Source organism: Medicago sativa, chromosome 6, assembly GCF_051527215.1.
Source record: "Medicago sativa cultivar Bolivia chromosome 6, Bolivia_mono, whole genome shotgun sequence".
In the NCBI taxonomy this organism is placed as follows: Eukaryota; Viridiplantae; Streptophyta; class Magnoliopsida; order Fabales; family Fabaceae; genus Medicago; species Medicago sativa.
Window position 1 is genome coordinate 84498971 of NC_140754.1, and position 21958 is coordinate 84520928.

Sequence of the window (21958 nt, forward strand, 5' to 3'; positions counted from 1 at the left end):
GACATTCAACCACCCCTTCTGAGCCGCATGCTTCAATTCTAAGATATACCCAAGAATTTCCGATTCAATCACCGAAAAAGGGCCTAGATTTGTAGTAAAACACCCCCAAGAAGGTACCTCTGCTATCCCAAGAATGTACCACCGCAAGCAGCATGAAAACTCACCACTAAGCCATCCAGATTGACCTTGATCCAAGGAGCCGATAGAGTTTTCTAAAAACTAGTGGCGATGATGAGGAGAAATCATGAAGTCCTCTAAAAGCCAAGTGTTAGAGTGCAGACAATGCCATGTAGAAGTGTTACCACTCAAAGTGGTCGAATACGAAATTTTAATCTTCGCAGCATGCAAAGACACCTTATCAAAAGAAAATCTTAAAATATTTCTCGCCATCCATAATGAATGTAAAGTGTGGACAATTGTTGTAATATACAAATTTTAAACCTGAGACATACAAGGGGAAGGAATACAAGAGAGCAAAGTGGTAATATATGTAAATCTATTACACGTTGCAACATCGTACCTAGCCAATCCCAAAGCTGCACCGCAAAAGGACACCGGAAAAAAAAGGTGATATAAAGTCATCCCGTCGCATACATAGAATACACACAAATACAATGCATCAACCCTGACGATGAAGATTCTCATTCGTCGGCATTTTATTATGCATCAACCTTCAAAGAAAAAAAAGAAGAATGAGAAGGAGGACTACACAGTCTCCAAATGGCAGAAGCCCAAGAGATAGATATAGGCGTCGGATGAAGAAAATTAAACACATCTTTCGTCGCTAAGAAACCATCCTCCGAATGCAGCTAAACAAACCATCTGCTGAATGCAACCAAACAAACCTGTCAGGTAAAGGAGAAAGCGGAAAAATACTGTTTGAAACTTGGGTAGGCATCGTAGGGTTAGTAAGCACATGGGGGGAACCTCCAACAGCCCTTGGACAATAGGCGTGCATGAGAAACCTGGATAATAGGGGTGCGGAATGTGCATAGTTTCCACAAGCGGAGGACCTTACCAATTAATTTTCCAAAAATCAATGTTTTCTCCCGTTCCCACAACCCACATAAATCTCGTTGGTTTTAAATCAAAAACTGCGGTGTTCCACGGTAAGCATACCTGAGTATGGATGTCACCACTCCAAATCACGGGTATTTTTCTTTATAGCTTGTTAGGTGAATTTAGATATATTTTTTTTTGGTGGTGGTCAGGGTTTGAACCCTGGGCCTTTGCATATATTATGCATTGTCCCTACCAACTGAGCTTAGCCCACAAGGACGAATTTTAGATATTTTGTATTAACAAAAAGATGAATCACTTTAAAAATCATTTAAAAAATAAATAAAAGTAACAATCTCTCGGGACTTCACTGTAAATTTTACTCTCTCCGACTCAAATTATATGTCATTTCAACAAAATTTGCTTGTTCCAAATTATATGTCATTTTACGATATTAATTTATTATTGATCATTTTTCGTATTATGTCATTTACTAATTATTACGTTATATTTTTTAATTCTTTTATTTTTTGTTTTTCATACCATTAATGAATGATATTTTTGTAAAATTATTCACAATTACTTTTTTTAATACAATATTATCTACATTTCATCATTTAATTGAAATTGCTAAAATAACAAATAATTTAGGATGGATGGAGTATTATATTAGATGGTTAATTAGAAAAAATAAATAAAGTATCCATTATTAAAAAAATCCTATATAAAGTGTCTAGAAGTCCTAGTTCAACTGGAAAATGGTGAAATTGCAAGGTCGGACGTGGTGATCCGGGTTTGAACCCAGGACCTCACAGTTGTGTGTGAGTTTGATTTCAGTGGATTAACACTTCATCTAAGACAAAAAAAAAAAAAAATTTAAAACAGTATTACTAGAATAAAAGAATAAGGAAAAAAAAACTAGTAGATAAAAGAATAAAAAAAACACAAGTAGAAATAGAAACACATCTTGACCAAAAAAAAAAAAAAGAAATAGAAACACCTTCCTTTTTTTATAGTCCGAGTCTCATCTCACTATCTCAGCGCTGATTAGGGTTTTCTCTCTTTTGGCTCAAAACCCTGTTAGGGTTTACCATTCCAAAAGAGGGGTTCACCATTCCAAAATCAAATCAATGGAGAAGACGACAACTTTGGATCCAACGGAGAATGGTTTCATTAACTTGCGTTCAGGTAAAAGAGTTCTCAAAAGTGAAGATGTTCGGTCTCGTCTCGAATCAACGGAAAAGAAGAAGAAGAAGAAATCAGTATCTGCAAGAAAGAAGAATGAAACGGTGAGCAACACTTATATATCTGATGATATTGCCTTCTCCATTCTGTTGAAACTTCCTCTTAAATCTTTTAAACGATTTGAATCTGTTTGCAAATCATGGTCTCTCTTATCTGAAAATACTCATTTCATGAACAAGTTCTGCAACAATTACTTATCATCTAATTCTTTCTCATTACGACGGAGCATCTCTATTCTTAAAGGTTACAGCATGGCCAGATATGAGCCGGATGCAAGTTTTGTATACTCTTTCTGGTGATAGGTTTCAGAATATGGTTAAATCTGATTTCTAAATCCATTTAAACATAATAGAGATTTTGATATTTTTGGTTTTGGTAGTATTAATGGCACACTCTTGCTCCATCAAGGATGTAGATACAGACATGCATTGTGGCACCCATCTACCAAGAAATACAAGATCCTTCCTCCCAGTCCATTTGAGTCGTATATTCCAGATGATGTTAAGCGTTATTATAGCATTGTGTGTTATGTTGATGGATTTGGTTATGATTCTGTTACAAATGACTATAAAGTCATTCGTTATATTTTCTTTGCAGATCCAAACAATGAGCGCTATAAATGTCTGGGAAATAAATATTTTGAACCCTTATGGGAGATATATAGCCTAAGAAGTAACTCTTGGAGGAAACTTGATGTTGACATGCCGCCTTCTTTGGACACCACGGAGGGTAACCATGTCTACATGGATGGAGTGTGTCATTGGCTGTGTCAGAAAGATTATGGATATTGCAAAAAACATAATATCCCACATGATATCCCATTTCAACCATGTTTGGTATCGTTTTACTTGAGCAACAAAGAGTTTTTCATAACACCCATACCCTCAGATGTAGATGATTGTTTTGATGTTGAAACAAATTGGAGAAATTGTTTTGATGTTGAAACAAATTGGAGAAACTTGGCAGTGTTAAATGGGACCATTGCATTGTTCTCATATCATGAAAAGACAACTACTTTTCACATATCAATTATGGGTGAGATTGGTATGAAGGAATCATGGACCAATCTCTTCACTATTGGACCATTGTTTTGTGTTAAGCGTCCTATTGGAGTGGGTACAATGGGGGAAATATTCTTCGTAAGAAATGATGAAGAACTAGCTTGGTTTGATTTGAGTACCGAAATGATTGAGGAGATTGGTTTTAAAGTGGAGAGGCCTGAATCTCGGATAACAATTTACAAGGAAAGCATTCTTCCATTTGAAGGAATAAATGATTAATTGTTATTCTTCGTTTCACCAACAGATACATGATCGTGGTTAGGGGTATCCTGGTCGTGGGAACTTTGATCTGTGAATTTTGTGCCTTAACAGTATGTATTTACTGTCTAGTGGAGACTTCTTTGTCTTTTGGAAGCATCTGGTACTTTCCTTCTAAGGCTTTATTAGCTTTATGGTGGAGAGGGTGATCATAATTCATAACTGTATCTTCTTTCTAATGATTAGTACGTAGTGTTATATCTTTGTATTATATCAATGAAAAGAATAATCTGTTAGCTTCACCGGATGAACTTTGATTACATTATGCTTGTATCCACTATGTTTAACTTTCTGCTTTATATTTTCCTTTACATTCCATATCCAAATTAATAAACTGGCCGTGTTCAAATCAACTAATCTTTTTCATGTTCCCTTTATTAAGGTTCACATGAGGTATTGAACAAGATGGCCATATGAATTTCCTAATTTACTTCACCAGTCTCCCAATTTAGTTTTCTATCACTCAATTATGTTCTCTATACTATTGTTCTTTTTAAACAACGACCCAACTATACCTGCCAGATTTAGTGTCATTACTTTTCTTGCAGTACTTCGGTCAATCAGTGTTCTGTCATGAGCTATAATGTTGTAACATTTCTCATTACTAATACTTGACCTTCATCTCTATTGTTGTAGAAGTCATTTGAGAATTATGTGGCAAATTTTTGTCCATGCAATAACAATTTGAACATTACTTTTCAACTTGTTGTGTGTTAGATTAATGATAGTGGTATCATCCTCAAGCACAGTAAAGCAGAAGTGACACTAGTTTTTGTTTGGTTCACCTCTCAGCATTTTTCTCTGGCTTTATAGTGACACTCTTCCTATCTTGGATACTTGCACTAGCTTCTTTTCCATTTTCAATCATGATGATCATGCCAGCCGCTGGTATTTGCAAATCTGAAAGGGCCAAGTGGTAAAATGAGGGATGCTTTCGAATTTGTTGGTAGTATAACAGAACAAGAAATCTCATTTGTTAGCACTATTTATTCATATGTAGGTCAGAAGAAAACATTGAAAAGGTCTACTATACTAACTTCTTGTTTTCATTTCAGGTATTCCAGGTTAAACTAAGAATCGTCATTAACTTAATGTCTTCCCACAGATCTTGTGTATTCTCCAAATTTAGTCATGAGAGTTCAAGACAAGCTTCATCATTTAGAATACATTGATGAAAACTGTATTCAAAAGGAATTGGAAACTAATTGTACCGAGTTTCCTTACCAGGATTTACTAATCCAGACAAGTGGAGAACTTAGAGTTAGTAATTTCTTGTTATGGAAATTTTCATATTCAGAACTTTTCTTTAATAAAAAACTTTGGCAAGATTTTTGGAAGGATCGTTTCAAAATAGACAGAGACGCTATGGTGACAAAATTACAAATGTATCAAACATGTGTATTCTTATTGTTTATTTTGTGATGGGAAAATATAGAATGTCATGGTGTTTGGAGGGTATGGAAAATAATGTTACAGTGCAATTTGTTTTTTTATCATCTTTTACCGGGGTAAGTGAAGTGCAACGTTGACGCTATGATTTTTACATGTGACTGTCGGTTTGGAATAAGAATCTGCATTCGTGTTGTGGAGGAGATGTTTGTCAAGGCAAAAACTGAGTTTGATAGACGAGCTTGTTCTTGTCCAACTTACTTAGTAGCTGAAACCATGTCGACAACGATGGAGTGTGTCATGCTACTTTTTCTGTTGGCCTCGCTGTTCTGATAATGGTATACAATCCTATGACTATATCTTATTATTACTAAACTCCTTTTTTTTGTTAATGATGTTTTCATAATTGAATGACATATTTCTCTTTAGTTTACGTAGGAGCTGCTGAGGTTTTGCCCATTGTGGATTTTGATTTGAGAAGTACTGTATGAGTTGCTGATATTGCTAACCAACTTTGCAGTTTGCATTAAGAAATCCATATTTTTATTTTTGTTTTCAACTTTCGATTCCATGCTTTTCAATCTGTCATGAACTGTGAAACAGCAAAAAAAATAGGTTGAAATTGCATGAAATTCTTTATATATAGTAAAACGGTTTGAGACAGGAACTGATGGACTTTCACCGTTTTACCTTGAAGGTCCTGGAGGACTTTATGAATATACAGACAAAAGATTCAAGGAAAATGGTCACATGGTTATTGTGATTGCTGAAGGTGTGAGACAGGAACTTCTTTCCGAGAGCATGCTTTCTGTCAACAAATAGGACTCTTCAGGAAAAAAGCTTCTACAAGATGTTGGGCTTTGGATATCCAAAAGTATTATGGTTTTGATTGTCATTTGCTCTATTTTTAGTATATGCATCAAAATGCAACACTGATTTGATATAAGTGGTCAAAAGTAGACCGATACAGATGATGCTCTATTTTTTTTTTATCTGATAAATCTTTATGAAAATATTTTCTGCCACTTTAAGCATTTCGATCTTCCAGGATCATTTCGCCCAGGAGAAAATGCTGGCCATAACTCTAATATATAGATTTGTAAGAGTGAAAATTCTGAAAAATTGCGTTACAGATCCAACCTATATGATCCGAGCTGTTCCAAGTAACGCGTCTGACAATGTGTTCATGGAGAAATAGCAGGAAGTAGACTTGTTAATAGAAGAAAAAACTTATATACCTTTTTATGTTTCATTGGAATGGATTCTATTCTGTCCATGTGAGATTCTATACGGACACGTAGACTGATTTTCTACTTGAATAATGTAGGCTAGAATGAATTGTGTTCTTCTGCCATATTTCGTCAGCTGCATTATTCTAACAACCTAGATTTAATATTCTTGTAAGTGTATGTTTGGATTCACGTTGAAATTGGCATAACCACGGCATCACCGCTTGTTCAAGCAACTTTACATTTTGTACTTCAGTGTGTTGAAATGACATTGGAATGTGAGAAATTCTTCACCCACGCCCATCCAAACATGCTACTATACTTTGGAATTTCAACAAAATTACAATGTCATTGTGATTTTGTCAAATTCACTACTCATCCTAACACACCATTGTAATAAAAAAACATTAAATAATAAATTCAAAGTCTTACTACTACAAGATTACAAATCTTGATAACAAGTTTAGAAACAACCACAATAATTTAATTTAATCAAAAGTAAACTATTGACAATTAGACAATAAAAATACAAATCTTGAATCCTCCTCTAACATATTTCTCCTAAAATCTGGGCCGGCCCTAGGCATAGGCCGGGAGTACGACGGCCTAGGTCCATGCCTAAGGGGGGCCCCATTTTTTTTAATCTGTGGGGGTGTATTTAGCAAGAACTGAATTTTGGGGGGTTTCTATAGTGAATTTTACAAACAGACAGGCCCGAAACATTGACCTTAAAGAATGGGCTGAAGTCTGTTATTGTTTTGGCCCTTTTGATCCAATTTACCATATATACCTCATACAAAACAAAGCTTTCTATTTACACCCTCCAAAATAAAAAATTAGATCCTTTGTTCCTAATAATGTGCCAAGAAATTTGTGATATTTTTTGGGGCTCTTTGTTCCTGTCTTACTAATATTAAAAATATTTGTGATATTTTTAGTTGAAAAATAGTGAGAATCTTCACAACTAAACAAATTATATTTTAGTTGAAAATAGGTCTACTAAAAAAATTTCAGTCTACTTCACAGGAGCAATTGTTCTCTAATTCTATGGTTTTTTGTTTCTATGGAGTATTTGATTTATTTGAAGATGTTGCCTAAAAAAACTTTTATCTTTTAGTGAAAAGCGAAGGAAAAAAAAACAAAATGAAGTGATAATAAAATCATAACAAGAAACTAAAAAAGTTTATGATGTATTATGTAAGAGGCCTTTTTTCAAACTATGCCTAAGTCCCCTAAAATGCTAGGAACGGCCCTGCCTAAAATACATATATTTCTATTATAAAATTATTGAATCTACTCCAGAAATGAATTTGTGAATACCAAATGGAGATTGCTACACTTGACTCTTCATGTGTGTTGTGATACCAAATAAAGATTGCTACCACTTGCATTTGTAAATTCCATTGAAAAATTTGTTTGGTGATATAATTGGAATAATGAAAAATTTTGCCCAAAATCTATATTTTCCCTTATATATTGTTATAGATAATACGTTAAAGCATCATGCTTATATAATTTAATGTAACCATGCTGCATACAAAAGTGGACATGATGAAGTCATTAATCGACGTTGAGCTATATTCTATCAATATCAAATCAATACTGCAAAAAAAAAAAAAGAACATCAAACAAAGCTACACCAAAATGACGAAAAAACAACGCCACATAAAAACAAAAATATCACGAAGTAAAAATCATTAAAAAAGTATTTGTGCAAACTATTGAATTAATTCAATAATGAATAAAACTACATAAATAATAGGTATTTTTTTTTTAAATAGTACTGATATTTGTACAACTATTTGATGACAACTTATGTGACAACCTTATTTTTCTCTTTTTTTATTGGTAATAAGGAGAGAAAAGAACATCACGTGAGTATGTGAGAGAAAATTGTTCAAAAGTTGTCACAAAGTTTGATCGAGGAAGCTTGGCGGGGATCGCATGTTAATAGTAAAGTTGTCACTAGTAATCTGTTATGGTTAAAAGTAGTCCCGTTAAAAATAAATTTGTTTGCTTGACATTTGATTCATAATCGAATTCCGACGAGAGGTAACTTTAGTTCGGAGGAATGTTCTTTCGGCCAATGAACAATTAGTGGTTTTGTTTTGAACGAGGATATGGATCATCTATTTCTTAGATGAAATTTTTATGGTAAAATTTGGATGGTGTTTTCTTGTTGGTTAGGTTTTTTAATGGTGGCTCAAGAAAATGTAATGGATCATCTAACCCAGTTTACGGGTTTAGGTGGTTTTTCAAAACGGTTTAATTGGCATTTAACATTATATTACTTTGAGTTGTATGGATAATATGAAAAGAGAGGAATATACACATATTTCATCATAAGGAGGAAGATATTCATTCTTTAGGCAAAAAGGTTAAGCTCCATACATTCTGGTGGTTTAAATCGACATGTCTTGTTTGATTTCGACTACAATTATTAGAGACTTAATCCTCTTCCTTGCGTAAGAGTTGTCTTGTAGCTTTCTCCTTCTGTTGCTTATGCTAGTCTGTCTTTCTTTTGTTAACAGTATAACTTGGCAGCTCTTTTAAGTTTTCTTTGACACATCTTGTGCTTGAAAACTTTTTTGGTTTGGTAACAAAATTCATTTTAACCTCTTCAAAAAATAACTATTCGAAAGATACACATGAGTTGACTTGAAAACAATAACCATAAATGTTGGCCATGAAACCTTTAAAAGAACATGGTTTGAAGAAGTTATTTAGAGGGACAAAAACAAATTTTGATATATCTATAAGAATATCTCTAAAAAAAAATGATATATTTTTAAGAATAAAAAAAACTTATTCAATCCTAAATTTTAAAAAAAAATTAACTTGTGAACTCTGCACTCTACTCATTCACTTTAAAAGGTGATACAACTGTCCACGCGAGCTTAGCTCAGTTGATAAGGACAATTCATAGTATATGCAAGGTCCGGGGTTCGAATCCCGGCCACCACAAAAAAAAAAAAAAGATGATACGACTAGCTACTCAACATAATAATAATTTCTCATTTTAATCATTTTTAAAAATTTTAATATCCAAAAATAATTGTAGCACAAAGATAAAATAATTAAAATGACTTTTCATGAAAAACTATTCTAAGCTCTCATTTTAAGGTTTCTTCAAAAATTAAAGCATTAAAAATATAATAACAAAAGGATGAATTTATACCCCCACACACACATATATGAAATACATAATTTTAGATTGATTTTTTTATCTTTCCATTATACCCTTCATTTAAATTATTCGGTTGATAGGTTCGTGAAGATTGAAATGCAGGGGTAGGTTCGAATCCCAATTCTTCATTTTTTCACATTTAAGGTGTATAAGTCTAGTCCGAAAAAAAAAACTTTGACTTATCTATACTATAAATTTTTTTTTATAATAATGTTATTTTTTTTTTTGAAGAAAATAATGTTATATTGTTGGTGTAATTAAAAAAGATAAGATTTTTTTTATAATATTATTGTCATTAAAAAATATAAATATGGTTTAATGAGTTTGTTACATTTGAAAGTCACAAAATATCTATGCTTTTTTTTTGAAAGAAAAATATCTATACTTATAATTTGATCTATATCAAAAAATTTATATAAAATATCATTTGTAATTTACACGCAAAATTTCTATAATTTATCATTTTTTTTTGAAGAAGCTAAAATGGAATATATTAACACAACAATGGCCTTCCTAGCACTAGGTGTGCTAAGGAAGAAACACCAAAGTCAAAACAGTATAACAACAATAAATACAAGGTTAGAACAAGCCCGAAAAAACACCAAAAGAAACAACATAGATTATCCTATGCCTAAAAGCGTGAACGGACTAAGCCACCAACCATGATAGTTAAAGGGAAGAGAAGCATACTTCACCTTCAACCACTTGAAAGTCAGCAATTTAATCCTGTCCACCACCTGAAGAATAGGACTATATTTTGCATTAAAAATTCTGTTGTTCCTTTCCTTCCAAATTTCCCACACGGTCGCGCACCAAATAACCTGTAAAATAGACTGACGCGAACGAGAAACACCACCTAAGAACCGGAATTGCGCAAAATGCGATGATACATCCTGACTAAGAACCGATGTAATCCCAATCCATTGAAGAATGAAATTCCAAACCGTTGCAAAGAAATTACAGTTAAAAAACAAATGGGTCGATGTTTCAACAAAGCCACAACCACCAACACAACTTTGAGCATCAAAATTTACAACATTGCGGCGAAAAAGATTACTCCTCGTAGGAAGCCGGTCACGAAACAAACGCCACACAAACAACACAACCTTCAAAGGGATGTCGTTATGCCAAATAGGAGCTGCCACCGTATCTACCACATAATCTTGCTCCATAAGAACGTTATTCTATAATTTATCATTGATAATCTACACACATTAGCACAATAAAAAGAACATAAAGACTGACACATAAATGTGTAACGAGTAGTCAAAATAGTCTTTGACATTAAAATACTTCGTTAAAATTATCATATTAGTCATTTAATATACTTACTTATTTTCATATCAGTATTATAAGTATTTACTTATTATCATATCCGTCAATATATGAAAAGAGTTATTGTGAGTAAGTGTATTGATGTATCATTTTAGCGTCAAGATTATTTTGACTAATTAAGTGTACAATCAGATACTATTTTAAAATTTTGGGTTAAATATATTTTTAGTCCCTATAAAAATACGAACTTTTCGTTTTACTCTCTAAAAAATTTCTTCAACTTTTAGTCTTTGTAAAATTTTCAATCACTACTTTTGATCCATATTTTCAAGTTAATTTTAGTATTTTTTTAATAAAATTGTGCTAATACGTGTAGAATATTGTAAAAATATTTCTCAAAAATAATTAATTTTTTTAAGAAAATATAAATTAAATATGAATTTTTCACCGTGAAAAATATAAAAATTCATATTAAATTTATGTTCTGTTGAAAAATTCTAATTTTTTTTGGAGTGATTCTTATAATATTATTAATTTTTATACAAAATTTTATTCAAAAATATGAATTCTACATATGAGTTTACTTAGGAGCAGGGACCAAAGGTGAAGATGAAAAAAATTTTGGGGATTAAAAGTTGAAGGAAAATTTCAGAGAAATTAAAACGAAAAATTGATATATTTATAAGACCAAAACATATTTAACCCTAAAATTTTGATAACTTCTGTGATCACTTACACACTCAGTCTCTGCTCTTTCAATTCAAAACCCTAACAATCCATAATTAGGGCTTTAGGGTTTACAATTCCAAAATCAAATCAGTGGAGAAGAACAAATCATTGACAAAGGAAGTTCGCTTAGCTTCTATGGAGAACACGAACACTTTGGATTCAATTGAGAATGTGATGAAGAAGAAGAAATCGGTGTCTGCAACGGTGAGAAACACCTATATACCTGATGATATTGCTTTTTCCATTCAATCAAAGTTGCCTCTTAAATCTTTGAAGCGTTTTGAATGTGTTCACAAATCATGGTCTCTCTTATTTGAAAATACTCATTTCATGAACATGTTCCGCAACAATTTCTTATCATCTAATCGTCATTATGACGACGGATCACCTCTACTCCTAAAGGTTGCGACCTGGCCACATTACCAGCAGCTACAAGTTTTGTACACTCTTTCCGGTGACAGGTTTAAGAATATGGTTAAATTAGATTTCTCAAATCCATTTGATGACAAAACCTATATTGATCTTTTTGGTTTTGGAAGTATTAATGGCATAATCTTGCTCCATCAATATTGTGGATACAAACATGTATTATGGAACCCAGCTACTCAGAAATTCAAGCTCCTTCCTCTAAGTCTGGTTGATTCATATGTCCCCGATGATGTTAAGCGTTCTTTAACCTTTGTGTCTTATCTTCATGGATTTGGTTATGATTTTGTTACAGATGACTATAAAGTCATTCGTTATCTATTTTTTCCAGATCTTGAAACTATGCACCACAGATGTCTGGGAAACAAATATTTCGACCCCTTATGGGAGATTTATAGCCTAAGAAGTAACTCCTGGAGGAAACTTGATGTTGACATGCCACCTTCTTTGAATATTACAGAAGGAACCCATGTCTACATGGATGGAGTGTGTCATTGGTTGTGTAGGAATGATTATGGATATTGGAAAGAACATAATATCCCATTTCAACCTAGTTTGGTATCGTTTTACTTGAGCAATGAAGTGTTCTTCATAACACCCATACCCTCAGATGTAGACGATTGTTTTGATGTTGGAGCAAAGTGCAAGTGGATAAACTTGGTGGTGTTAAATGGGTCCATTGCATTGATATCATATCGTGAAAAGATGGCTACTTTTCACATATCTATTTTGGGTGAAGTTGGTATGAAGGAATCATGGACCAGGCTCTTCACAGTTGGACCATTGCCTTGTGTTGAGCGTCCTTTTGGAGTGGGGACAAAGGGGGAAATATTCTTTACAAGAAAAGATAAAGAACTAGCTTGGTTTGATTTGAGTACCCAAATGATCGAGGAGCTTGGTTTGAAAGTGGATTTTCCAGAATGTCGGATAATAGTTTACAAGGAAAGCATTCTTCCATTTGGAGGATTAAATAATTAATTATTGTTCGTCTTTTCACCAACATATATACGATTGTGGTCCTTGGTTTATTACTTTGTATACAAAGTGAATTGTCAATTGTGCGCATCACAATTATTGTCAAGTAAATTAAGACACCATTTGGTCTTGCTTTATCAATTTTATTTTGATAACACAACTTCTCTGGTTTCATTTGTTATATTGGTGAGGGGTATCCTGGTCGTGGCTGCAATGTGGACTCTGTGATCTGTATCTATGGTTGGTACTGTTATGCTGGAAATTTGCGCCGTTGGGATGTTATGCGTTCAGATTTTTATGCATACCATATTGCAGTCCTATGCATTCAACATTATGTATTACATGTCCTGGATCTTTATAGTTTTCTAGTCTAGATTTCTTTGTTTTTTGAAAGCATCTGGTACTTTCCTTCTAGCGCTTTGTTAGCTTTATGGTGGAAAGTGTTATTATAGTTGTATCTTGTTTCTAGTAATTAGTACGTAGTGGTAGTATTATGTAGTAGGGGTTGGAGTTGCTGGTTTGCTCTGGCTTCTCTGTATGGGATGTTTTCTGTATCAAGTTTCTTGTAATCTTTGTATCTTTGTTCCTTACTTGCACACGTTGTGCTTGTATTGAACTTATTAATATATCTTGCCTTTTCAAAAAATCAATTTTATTTTGAATCTTTACTCTCTTTTTATTTGAAATCTAATTTTGTTTCTATATCAATGAAAAGAATGAAAAACTTGGTAATCTAATCAGCAACAAATCTCTCTAGTTTTGTGTAGAAATATCTTCTATATGAAAAAGTTGATTATCCAATAAGTAACAAACCTCTATTTGAATGTCACTGTCTTTGTCTTTCTTCTCTATATTTCCTTTTGCATTCCAATCCAAATTAATAAACTGGGCGTGTTCAAGCTTGACGGCATAGTTCAACTAAATTAATCTTCATGAATTATTTCCGTAGGTCTGTCAATTTAAATTGGTACACTCTTTCTTTCCGCGTGCATCTGTTTATTGTTTGTCACTGCCCTTCTAAGACAGTATGTTAACGTTGTGCATGTGATGTTGATAACATTAGCAATTTACTATTCTTAATATTGTGTTACTGCATATCCAGTAACAAGTAGGAACATCCTTGAAATCTGAATTAAGGGAATGCAGGTAACTGCATAGGGTATTATATTTAAAATAGTTTGTGATACTGTGAATTTTTGGCGTGTTGAACCACCCCAGAAGGAATGTTTTTATGCTGTTCTGTATGATTTTATTTGTGTAATCATTGTTAGGGATATGGAAAATGTAAAGCAGTAATTGAAAAGGAAATAATAACATAATTGTGCTGATTGTGTTTGTGGAAGAGACGAGTGTTTCTGTTAAGGTGCTGGGTGTCTGTGCATATATATATATGATGGATATGTGTGATATGGTTTTGTTTCATGAATATATTTGGTACTGGTACTGAAACTGAGAGATGAGAAATCAAAATACTAATGGTTGGGACACAGTATTCACATCCTTGCAAGCTGAGGCAGAAATAGTGCTTGGCTGCAAGCTGCATTCATGGAGACTAGATGGTGGTAGCATTAAACGACGGAAATAATGGTCTGGAGGGAGTAGAAGAAATATGGTTGTTTTGTAGGATTTGAAGACTGTGAGCCTCAAGGTTGAAGAGATTTATCTCTAGTTCGAGCAATTATTCGGTCTATCCATTTATTGATATGGTTATAGATGGAAGCTTGTCGAAGACTAGGAGGAAGAGTTTTCCGGGACTCCATTTCAATGTAATGTTTCATACGGGCTTGGTTGATTGATATTTATCGCCTTGTTGGTGTTTTACATTTAAGGTCTTATGATGCAGGCGATAATTAAACTCTCAGCTGCTCATGGATCATTCCTCTGTTTGTGGATCGTGCTCCCTGTGCTAGGGATGTTTCCGACCTTTTACCCTACACTTTGAAGACGGAAGGTAAATTATTTACCCTTTTCAATGTCACATCAACTCAATCTGTTAGGTTTCTGCTATAATTGCATGCTATTTGGTTAGTCGGATTCTATATATTTGTTTAGATAAGTAGTTGACTGTCATTTAGTAGATTTTCTCCAATCACACATGGGTTCTTACATATCAGTCCATTGGAAATAACTTGAAGGGCAAATCATAGCATAATGTTGCTCAAGCATCACAATGCCTTTGCTGGATCACTTTATCTGTTAAAAGGAGGAGACAATTTTCTTTAGTTCAGTGTCGTCATATAACTATTTTGTTCTCATTGTAACAATATGATTTATAAAGCCAATTTATTGATGCAGGTAGAAACCTGACATTACTTCATAAGTTCCTAAATTCAATGTGCAGATTTATGATTTTCTCTCTTCCGAGTGATCATTGATTGCATCATCTTGATTTCTTTGTCCAGTGTGAATATTACAACAAGTCACATTTATCCTATGATTACTCGCTGAAGTGTCTAGACTATCACCCACGGTCACTGCCACCACTTATCTTTTTGTTTAAATTTCTCATGAATTGTAGCAGAATATTGGCTTTTGTATTTTGTTCGATTTTAATATGTTTTTAGTTTTTTTCAGCTTCCAATTTATGATTTCTTATTGCTACTGGCTCTTAGACTTTGAGAATGTCATTTCATAAATAGCTTAATTTCAACATAGCATCACTTATGGATGTTGGATAATTATTTTGAATTTCATACAAATGCTCAATAGTAGACCGTTACAGAATATTTCAGTGAAGGATAGTAGCGGATAGAGTATAGATATTTCATACTCTTTTTTCCAATAGCTATCCTCACCCTTATACTCACTGTCACACTAACTTTAACTCCCTTAGTTTATGATTAGTTCTTCTCGTATCCTCCTTGGTTCCTGCATCATTCCTAACCGCCTCCACCTAGCGGTCTTGTTGCCCGGCTTTACATGGGAGTGCCGACTCCACCATTTGTATTATAACGATGATCCGTTTTATTCCTTTGCAATTCTCTTACCTGATAAATGTTTATGAAGATATTTTCTGGCACGCACTTTAATCATTTTGATCTTCCACGACAAGCGTGCACACGAATGCGCTCACTCAAGGCTGGCATCTCTTTTCTGTATTATAGATCCAACATATATGATCCTAGTTGTTCCAAGTAACGCTTCTGACAATGTTTACTGCACAGTTATTGCTCAAAGTTCTGTTTAAGAAGCAATGACAATTCCACTCATTCAAGTGGAATTGTCAACGGATGACAAAATTGTATACCTTTCTATGTGAGTTCATTGAGCATGATATTTGTTTGTTCTAATAGATATATTTTGGTTGGTAACTTTACCAAGAGATATATGATTGATGTTGCTGGCAAGGCTGCATCGTGGGCAATTTGATCTATGACTTTGGTTGGTACTGTTCTGCAGGAATTTTGTGCCATTGGGAATGTTTTGGGATATGATTTTTATCCATACCATTTTGCAGTCCTATGCATTCAACAGTATGTATTTACTGCCTTAGGATCTTTACAGTTTTCTAGTGGTGACTTCTTAGTTTTTTGTTGGTATCTGGTACTTTCCTTCTCGCACTTTGTTAGCTTTATGGTGAGGTGGGTGATCATATAGGTGTGGTAGTATCTTGTAGTAGGGGTTGGAGTTGCTGCTTTGTTGTGGCTTCTCTGGATCAAGTTTCTTGTAATCTTTGCTGCCTTGTTCTCTACTTTTGCACACATTATGCTTGTATTGAACTTATTAATATATTTTGAATTTAAAAAATACAAAAAAACAATTTTATTTTGAATGCTTACTCTATTTTTATTTGCAACCTAATTTTGTTCAATGTATCAATGAATAGAATGATCTTTTTGTTTAGTTTTCTTGTTTATTTTTTCTTTTGTATTTCAAATCCAGATGATAAACTACTTCATGTTCCCTTTGTTGTAAAGACTAATACCAGTTTCAGTAAATTTGCTCAAGACCAGAAAGGCTTCATTTAATGCTTGTTCATAAAATAATTATATTACTGCTATATGGAATATATTTTCTGCAACTATTTTCATGTTATATAACCTTGTAGCTGAATTATTGTGCTAATCTGTGAAACTAGTTAGATTTGTGATTCATATTACTAACAAATGGCCATGTAGCCTTATTTTACATATTATGAAGTTATGGTGTTGTGCAAGGCCATTAGTTGTTGTCTAAAAAGGGCTGTGTTTGAGTTATAGTCATTCTGTTTCGGAATTGGAAGGGTGATGTGGTTGGACTAACGTTTTTTTACGCTGGGGGAGCTTAGATGTATTGGATTTGAAAGACTGCGAGAAAAAAGATCAGATATATGTACTTTGTGACAATTAGGTACTTTTCACTTCAATTTCTAATCATAGTTGTGTTACAACAATATCATTTTAATGGAAAACCATTATAAATGCAATATATTTGCTCTTTCTATTGTCGGTAAGTATAGGTCTTATGCTGAATTAATTTGGTTATGTAATGATGGATATAAATTCAACTCCTCTGCACCATCATAATAGCTTAATTTGCATTGGATAATAAGGTAAGATAGAGTAAGCATAAACAATAATGCAGGTTTATGATTGTTAAATAATACCTTATCTATCTCTGGAGGAGGACAGGTGGGTTTGGAGTCCCGATGACGATGGAGCTTTTACCTTTAAATCGGCATACTCGTTGATTGCTGGGGAGATGTTGAATGAGACTTATCTTGGGACGGAGACTAGTGTGTTTCATAGTCTATCGAAAAGCCTGGCACCAGCAAAAGCTATTGCTTACTCATAGAAACTCCTTCATAATAGGAATCGTATGAGAAATACTTTAGCGCGGTATGGTGTAATTTATTTGCATGCATTGAAGCATTGTCTTTTGTGTTGGTAACATAGAAACTCATGTTCACATCTTTTTATTTTGTGATCTCGCCTCACAAGTTTCTTGTCTGAGTGGGGTGCTAGAAATAAGAAACATAGCAAGGGATTTTGTTTGATTTGGCACACATCTTTGGACCATTTGGAAGGTAAGGTAAGGATCCTAAAGAGGTGGTGGAGGATATCAAAGTTATGTCGTGGAGACGGGGATTCGGTAGATTGAAATTGCTGCATTGTTTGTATTATGGAGACGAGGATCCTTATAGTTGTTTGATAAGATGTATATTTTGTTTTGGGGATGCTTGACTTTAGTTTGCTTCGGTGGTCTGCTCTTTTCTGTCATGGTTTCGCAGTGGTAATTTCGGTCTTCGGACTGTTCTGACTGCTAGTTTGGCTTCTGGTTTCTGCGAGCTTGTGTGTGCACAGCTTCCTGCAGCTTCTTATACTCTCTTTGATTTCCGCCTCATTCCTAACCGCCTCCACCTGGCAGTCTTGTTTCCCGGCTTTACATGGGAGTTCTGACTCCATCATTTGTATCATAACAATGTCATTGGAGTGCCTTATAAATGTTTATGAAGATATTTTCTGCCGCATGATTTTATCATTTTGTTCTTGTGAGACAAACGAGCATGCACATGCAGGCGGCCTTCTCTTTTCTGTATTATAGATCCAACCTATATGATCCTAGTTGTTCTAAGTAATGCTTCTGACAATGTGTACTGCATAATAATTTGTTTGGTAACTATAACATGCTATAGCAATATTGATCACATTCTGGCTGCATGAACAGTACTCTGCTAACTCTCATATGCTTTGTAATATTGTTATGCAACACAGACATATATTGTAGTGATAACTAATATGATGTGGGCCAGGCTTCTATCTTCAACAAATCAACCTAAAATGGAGAAAACCCATTGGAAAAGTTGGCAGATGGACATTATTCAAGTATACTAATTCTCTATTTGAACAATGTAGTAAAGAATAATGAATTGTGTTGGTTTGGTATATATACTTCATGTGCTATCAATTTTTAATCGTTGTATTTATCGTTGTAACTTCTTGTTAGTTACATTAATTCATCGTTTGAATTTGATCCGAGAGGCTGCAAAGGAACTAAGCTTATATATACATGTGTGAATTTGATTGTCACTGAAGGAACCCGCACCACACTACGATTGGATCTACATCGTCATTGACGTTGTGTGTCTAAGCTTAATTTTGACATATACAGGCAGTGAAATATAGTGCATGTGTGTGTAAATATAGCTATAAATTTATGAAAAGTTTTAGTATAAAGGCAATGATGGAATGGAACCAAATTTTTGACCATGTTAAGTGAAGTTTTAGATAGGATGTAAAGTGATTGTTTTATGGAAACTTTTTCATAGCATCTTACCTTTCTTAGATGAGCTAGAATACCTTTGTACTATGTTTTAATATATTTTTTTTGCCATTCAAAAATAAAATTTGAGGCTTTTGAATTTTTTTATAAAAATTATTTAAAGAATAAATGATTAATAATAATCATGGATCAATCCTGCCAAGGCCAGTCCCAGGCCCGGCTAAAGAAAAAATAAAACTATATTGGATCATGATAATTTGATGGATTATTATATTTTTTGACGTACTATTTTTTTTTAATTATGATTCAATTTGATTTGATATTTTTATTATTTGTATGATAATTTGATGGATTATTATATTTTTTGACGTACTATTTTTTTTAATTATGATTCAATTTGATTTGATATTTTTATTATTTGTTAAGGTTAAAATTCGTATTGCTGGATTAAATTCAAAATCTTGAGAACTAAATAAATTTGCTTATGTGTAGGTATTCTCAAAATTAGTTTTCTTAAAAAATAAATTTTATAATACCTATTTTGATTATTTTTTAAAGAAAATCATTTTTAATAGAAGAGAGAAAAAATTATAATTTATGGTGTCAATGCCTTTTCTTCCCCTTTTAAAGCTAGGGGTAGGGTTACTACTGCTCTCGAAACTAATTCATTTTGAGTGAGACAAAGGAGAGTGGAAATTACGTGTGTACGGGTGAATTCGCAGATCACCGATCACGATTTGCAATGGATAAGAAAACTGTGTTTGCAACAAAGGGAAAGGTGAGAAACTATATACTCGATGATATTGCCTTATCCATTCTATCGAAATTGCCTCTTAAATCTTTGAAGCGATTTGGATGCATTCGTAAATCTTGGTATCTCTTATTTGAAAATACTCATTTCATGAACATGTTCCGCAACAATTTCTTATCTAATTTGCACTGTGGTTCTTATTACGACGGAGCATCTATACTCTTACAGTTGAATGAACCCTATTATGAAGATGTTTTTTATTCTCTTTCTGGTGAGATGTTTGAGAATAAGGTGAAATTAGAATTCTCAAATCCATTCGCAAACCTATACAATTTTTGTATTTTTGGTTTTGGTAGTATTAATGGTATACTTTGTCTCTATGAGTATGATCATTCGGGCAAAATTATATTGTTGATGCCAGAAACCCAGGCAATCAAGATCCTTCCTTCTTACAACATTGATTCAATTAAGTGGTTTATCCCAAATGATGCTAAGGATTTTGTTGATGTTCGTATTGTTTCCGATGTTCATGGATTTGGTTATGACCATGTTATAAATGACATTAAAGTCATTCGATATGTACGTTTTAGTATAGTGCCGTCACTGGTATACCCTGGTTACGTAGAAGAGATAATGTCTCTATATTGGTCGGGAGAAATATCCTTAGGACCTATATGGGAGATATATAGTCTAAGAAATAACTTGTGGAGGAAACTTGATGTTAGCATGCCGTCTTCTTCAGACTATACTGAGGGAACCCAAGTATACCTGGGTGGAGTGTGTCATTGGTTGTCTGAAAAAGATGAAGAAGAAAATCCTAATGGACCATGTTTGGTGTCATTTTACTTGAGTAATGAGGTGTTCTTAGTAACACCCATACCCTCAGACTTAGATGATTGTTTTGAAGTTGAAGCATTGTGGATAAACTTGGCAGTGATAAATGATTTCATTGCATTGATCTCATATCATGAACAAACTACTACTTTTCACATATCAATTTTGGGTGGATTAGGTATGAAAGAATCATGGACCAAACTCTTTATTGTTGGACCACTGTCTTGCATTAAGCGTCCTATCGGAGTTGGGACGAAAGGGGAAATATTCTTTCAAAGAAAAGACGAAGAACTAGTCTGGTTTGATCTAAGTACCCAAATGATTGAGGAACTTGGTTATAAAGCAAGTCATTCTACTCGAATAATAATATACAAGGGAAACATTCTTCCAATTGGAGGAACAAGTAGTTAATTGTTTTTCTTGTTTTCACCAAGAGGTATATGATTGTGGTTGTTGAGATATTACATTTTATGCAAACTGGCTTGTCAATTGTGCATTTCACAATTATTGTCAATTAAATTATGAAATCATTTGACCTTGCTTTACCAATTTTGTTTTTAATGTTTAGTCTCTTTCCATTTGCAAACTGATTTGATTTCTATATGAAAAGAATTAATGTTGGGTGTTGCATTGTTTTTTTGAATTTCATACATAAGTGCTCAAAAGTAGACTATTACAGATTGCTCAAAAACTTTCTCTTATGATACTGGGAATCCAATCAACACAAGTCAATTCGTATTTCCCACTTGTTCTTTGTTGATGAATGTCTCTTGTTCAATCGAGCAAAATCCTGCTATGCATAACTGGTCTAAGAAGTTCTACATAAATTTCACCATGCATTTCTAGAATGCAGTGATGAGCTTGAAATCAGGCTTTGATCACTTCTGGAAACAAGCTAGTTCAAGGTGTTGAGCTATGAATTTTCCAAAAGATTAAGGTTTGATTGTTATTTGTTCTATTTGAAGTTTATGTCGTATGTTTTTCGCTGTGATTTGTTGAAGATAACAGCCTAGCCAGCATTCTATCAGTAATCACAACGTTATTCTATTTCTCTGTGATTCTCTGCATATTAATGCAACAAAATATGAGTGAGCAAGAGTACAATTCATGCAGCCAGAATGAGATCAAAGCTGCCATAAAGTATGTAAGTGTGAAGTACACATTGTCCGAAGACAATTTGTGTCTGTGATAGTAGGTGATGGTTTAAAGAGTTCAACCAGTAATCATAGTATCATTTTCTTTTGCATTCCAAATCGAAATCAACAAACTGCACTTGTTCAAGCTTGACGGCTTAGTTGAAATCTATTAATCTATTAGTCTCCTTTCTTATAAAGACTCTTACCAGCTTTAGCAAATTCGCACAAGACTGCTAGTATGTTTTGAATTCCGTTCTTGTTTT

The 21958-nt window shown here is 33.6% G+C and overlaps 3 protein-coding genes and 1 pseudogene across 3 annotated transcripts; 3 read left to right on the top strand and 1 right to left on the bottom strand.

Annotated features, from left to right (window-relative positions):
• Positions 1 to 2129: 2129 nt before the first annotated feature.
• LOC146917553 (uncharacterized) lies at positions 2130 to 5774 on the top strand (annotated as a pseudogene).
• A 4214-nt stretch (positions 5775 to 9988) lies between these two features.
• Positions 9989 to 10540, bottom strand: LOC146917554 (uncharacterized). The gene has a single exon (XM_085721892.1). It carries the CDS (start codon positions 10538 to 10540, stop codon positions 9989 to 9991), a length of 552 nt encoding a protein of 183 aa, XP_085578018.1.
• An 852-nt stretch (positions 10541 to 11392) lies between these two features.
• Positions 11393 to 13338, top strand: LOC146917555 (F-box protein CPR1-like). The gene has a single exon (XM_085717276.1). The coding sequence runs from the start codon at positions 11508 to 11510 to the stop codon at positions 12774 to 12776; it is 1269 nt and encodes a 422-aa protein (XP_085573402.1). The 5' UTR covers positions 11393 to 11507; the 3' UTR covers positions 12777 to 13338.
• A 6290-nt stretch (positions 13339 to 19628) lies between these two features.
• LOC146917556 (F-box/kelch-repeat protein At3g06240-like) lies at positions 19629 to 21104 on the top strand. The gene has a single exon (XM_085717277.1). The coding sequence runs from the start codon at positions 19717 to 19719 to the stop codon at positions 20968 to 20970; it is 1254 nt and encodes a 417-aa protein (XP_085573403.1). The 5' UTR covers positions 19629 to 19716; the 3' UTR covers positions 20971 to 21104.
• The last annotated feature ends 854 nt before the right edge of the window (positions 21105 to 21958 follow it).

Excerpts from the sequence above, each read along its gene's own strand:
- LOC146917554 (XM_085721892.1), bottom strand. The coding sequence starts at position 10,540 with ATGGAGCAAGATTATGTGGTAGATACGGTGGCAGCTCCTATTTGGCAT.
- LOC146917556 (XM_085717277.1), top strand. The coding sequence starts at position 19,717 with ATGGATAAGAAAACTGTGTTTGCAACAAAGGGAAAGGTGAGAAACTAT.
- LOC146917555 (XM_085717276.1), top strand. The coding sequence starts at position 11,508 with ATGGAGAACACGAACACTTTGGATTCAATTGAGAATGTGATGAAGAAG.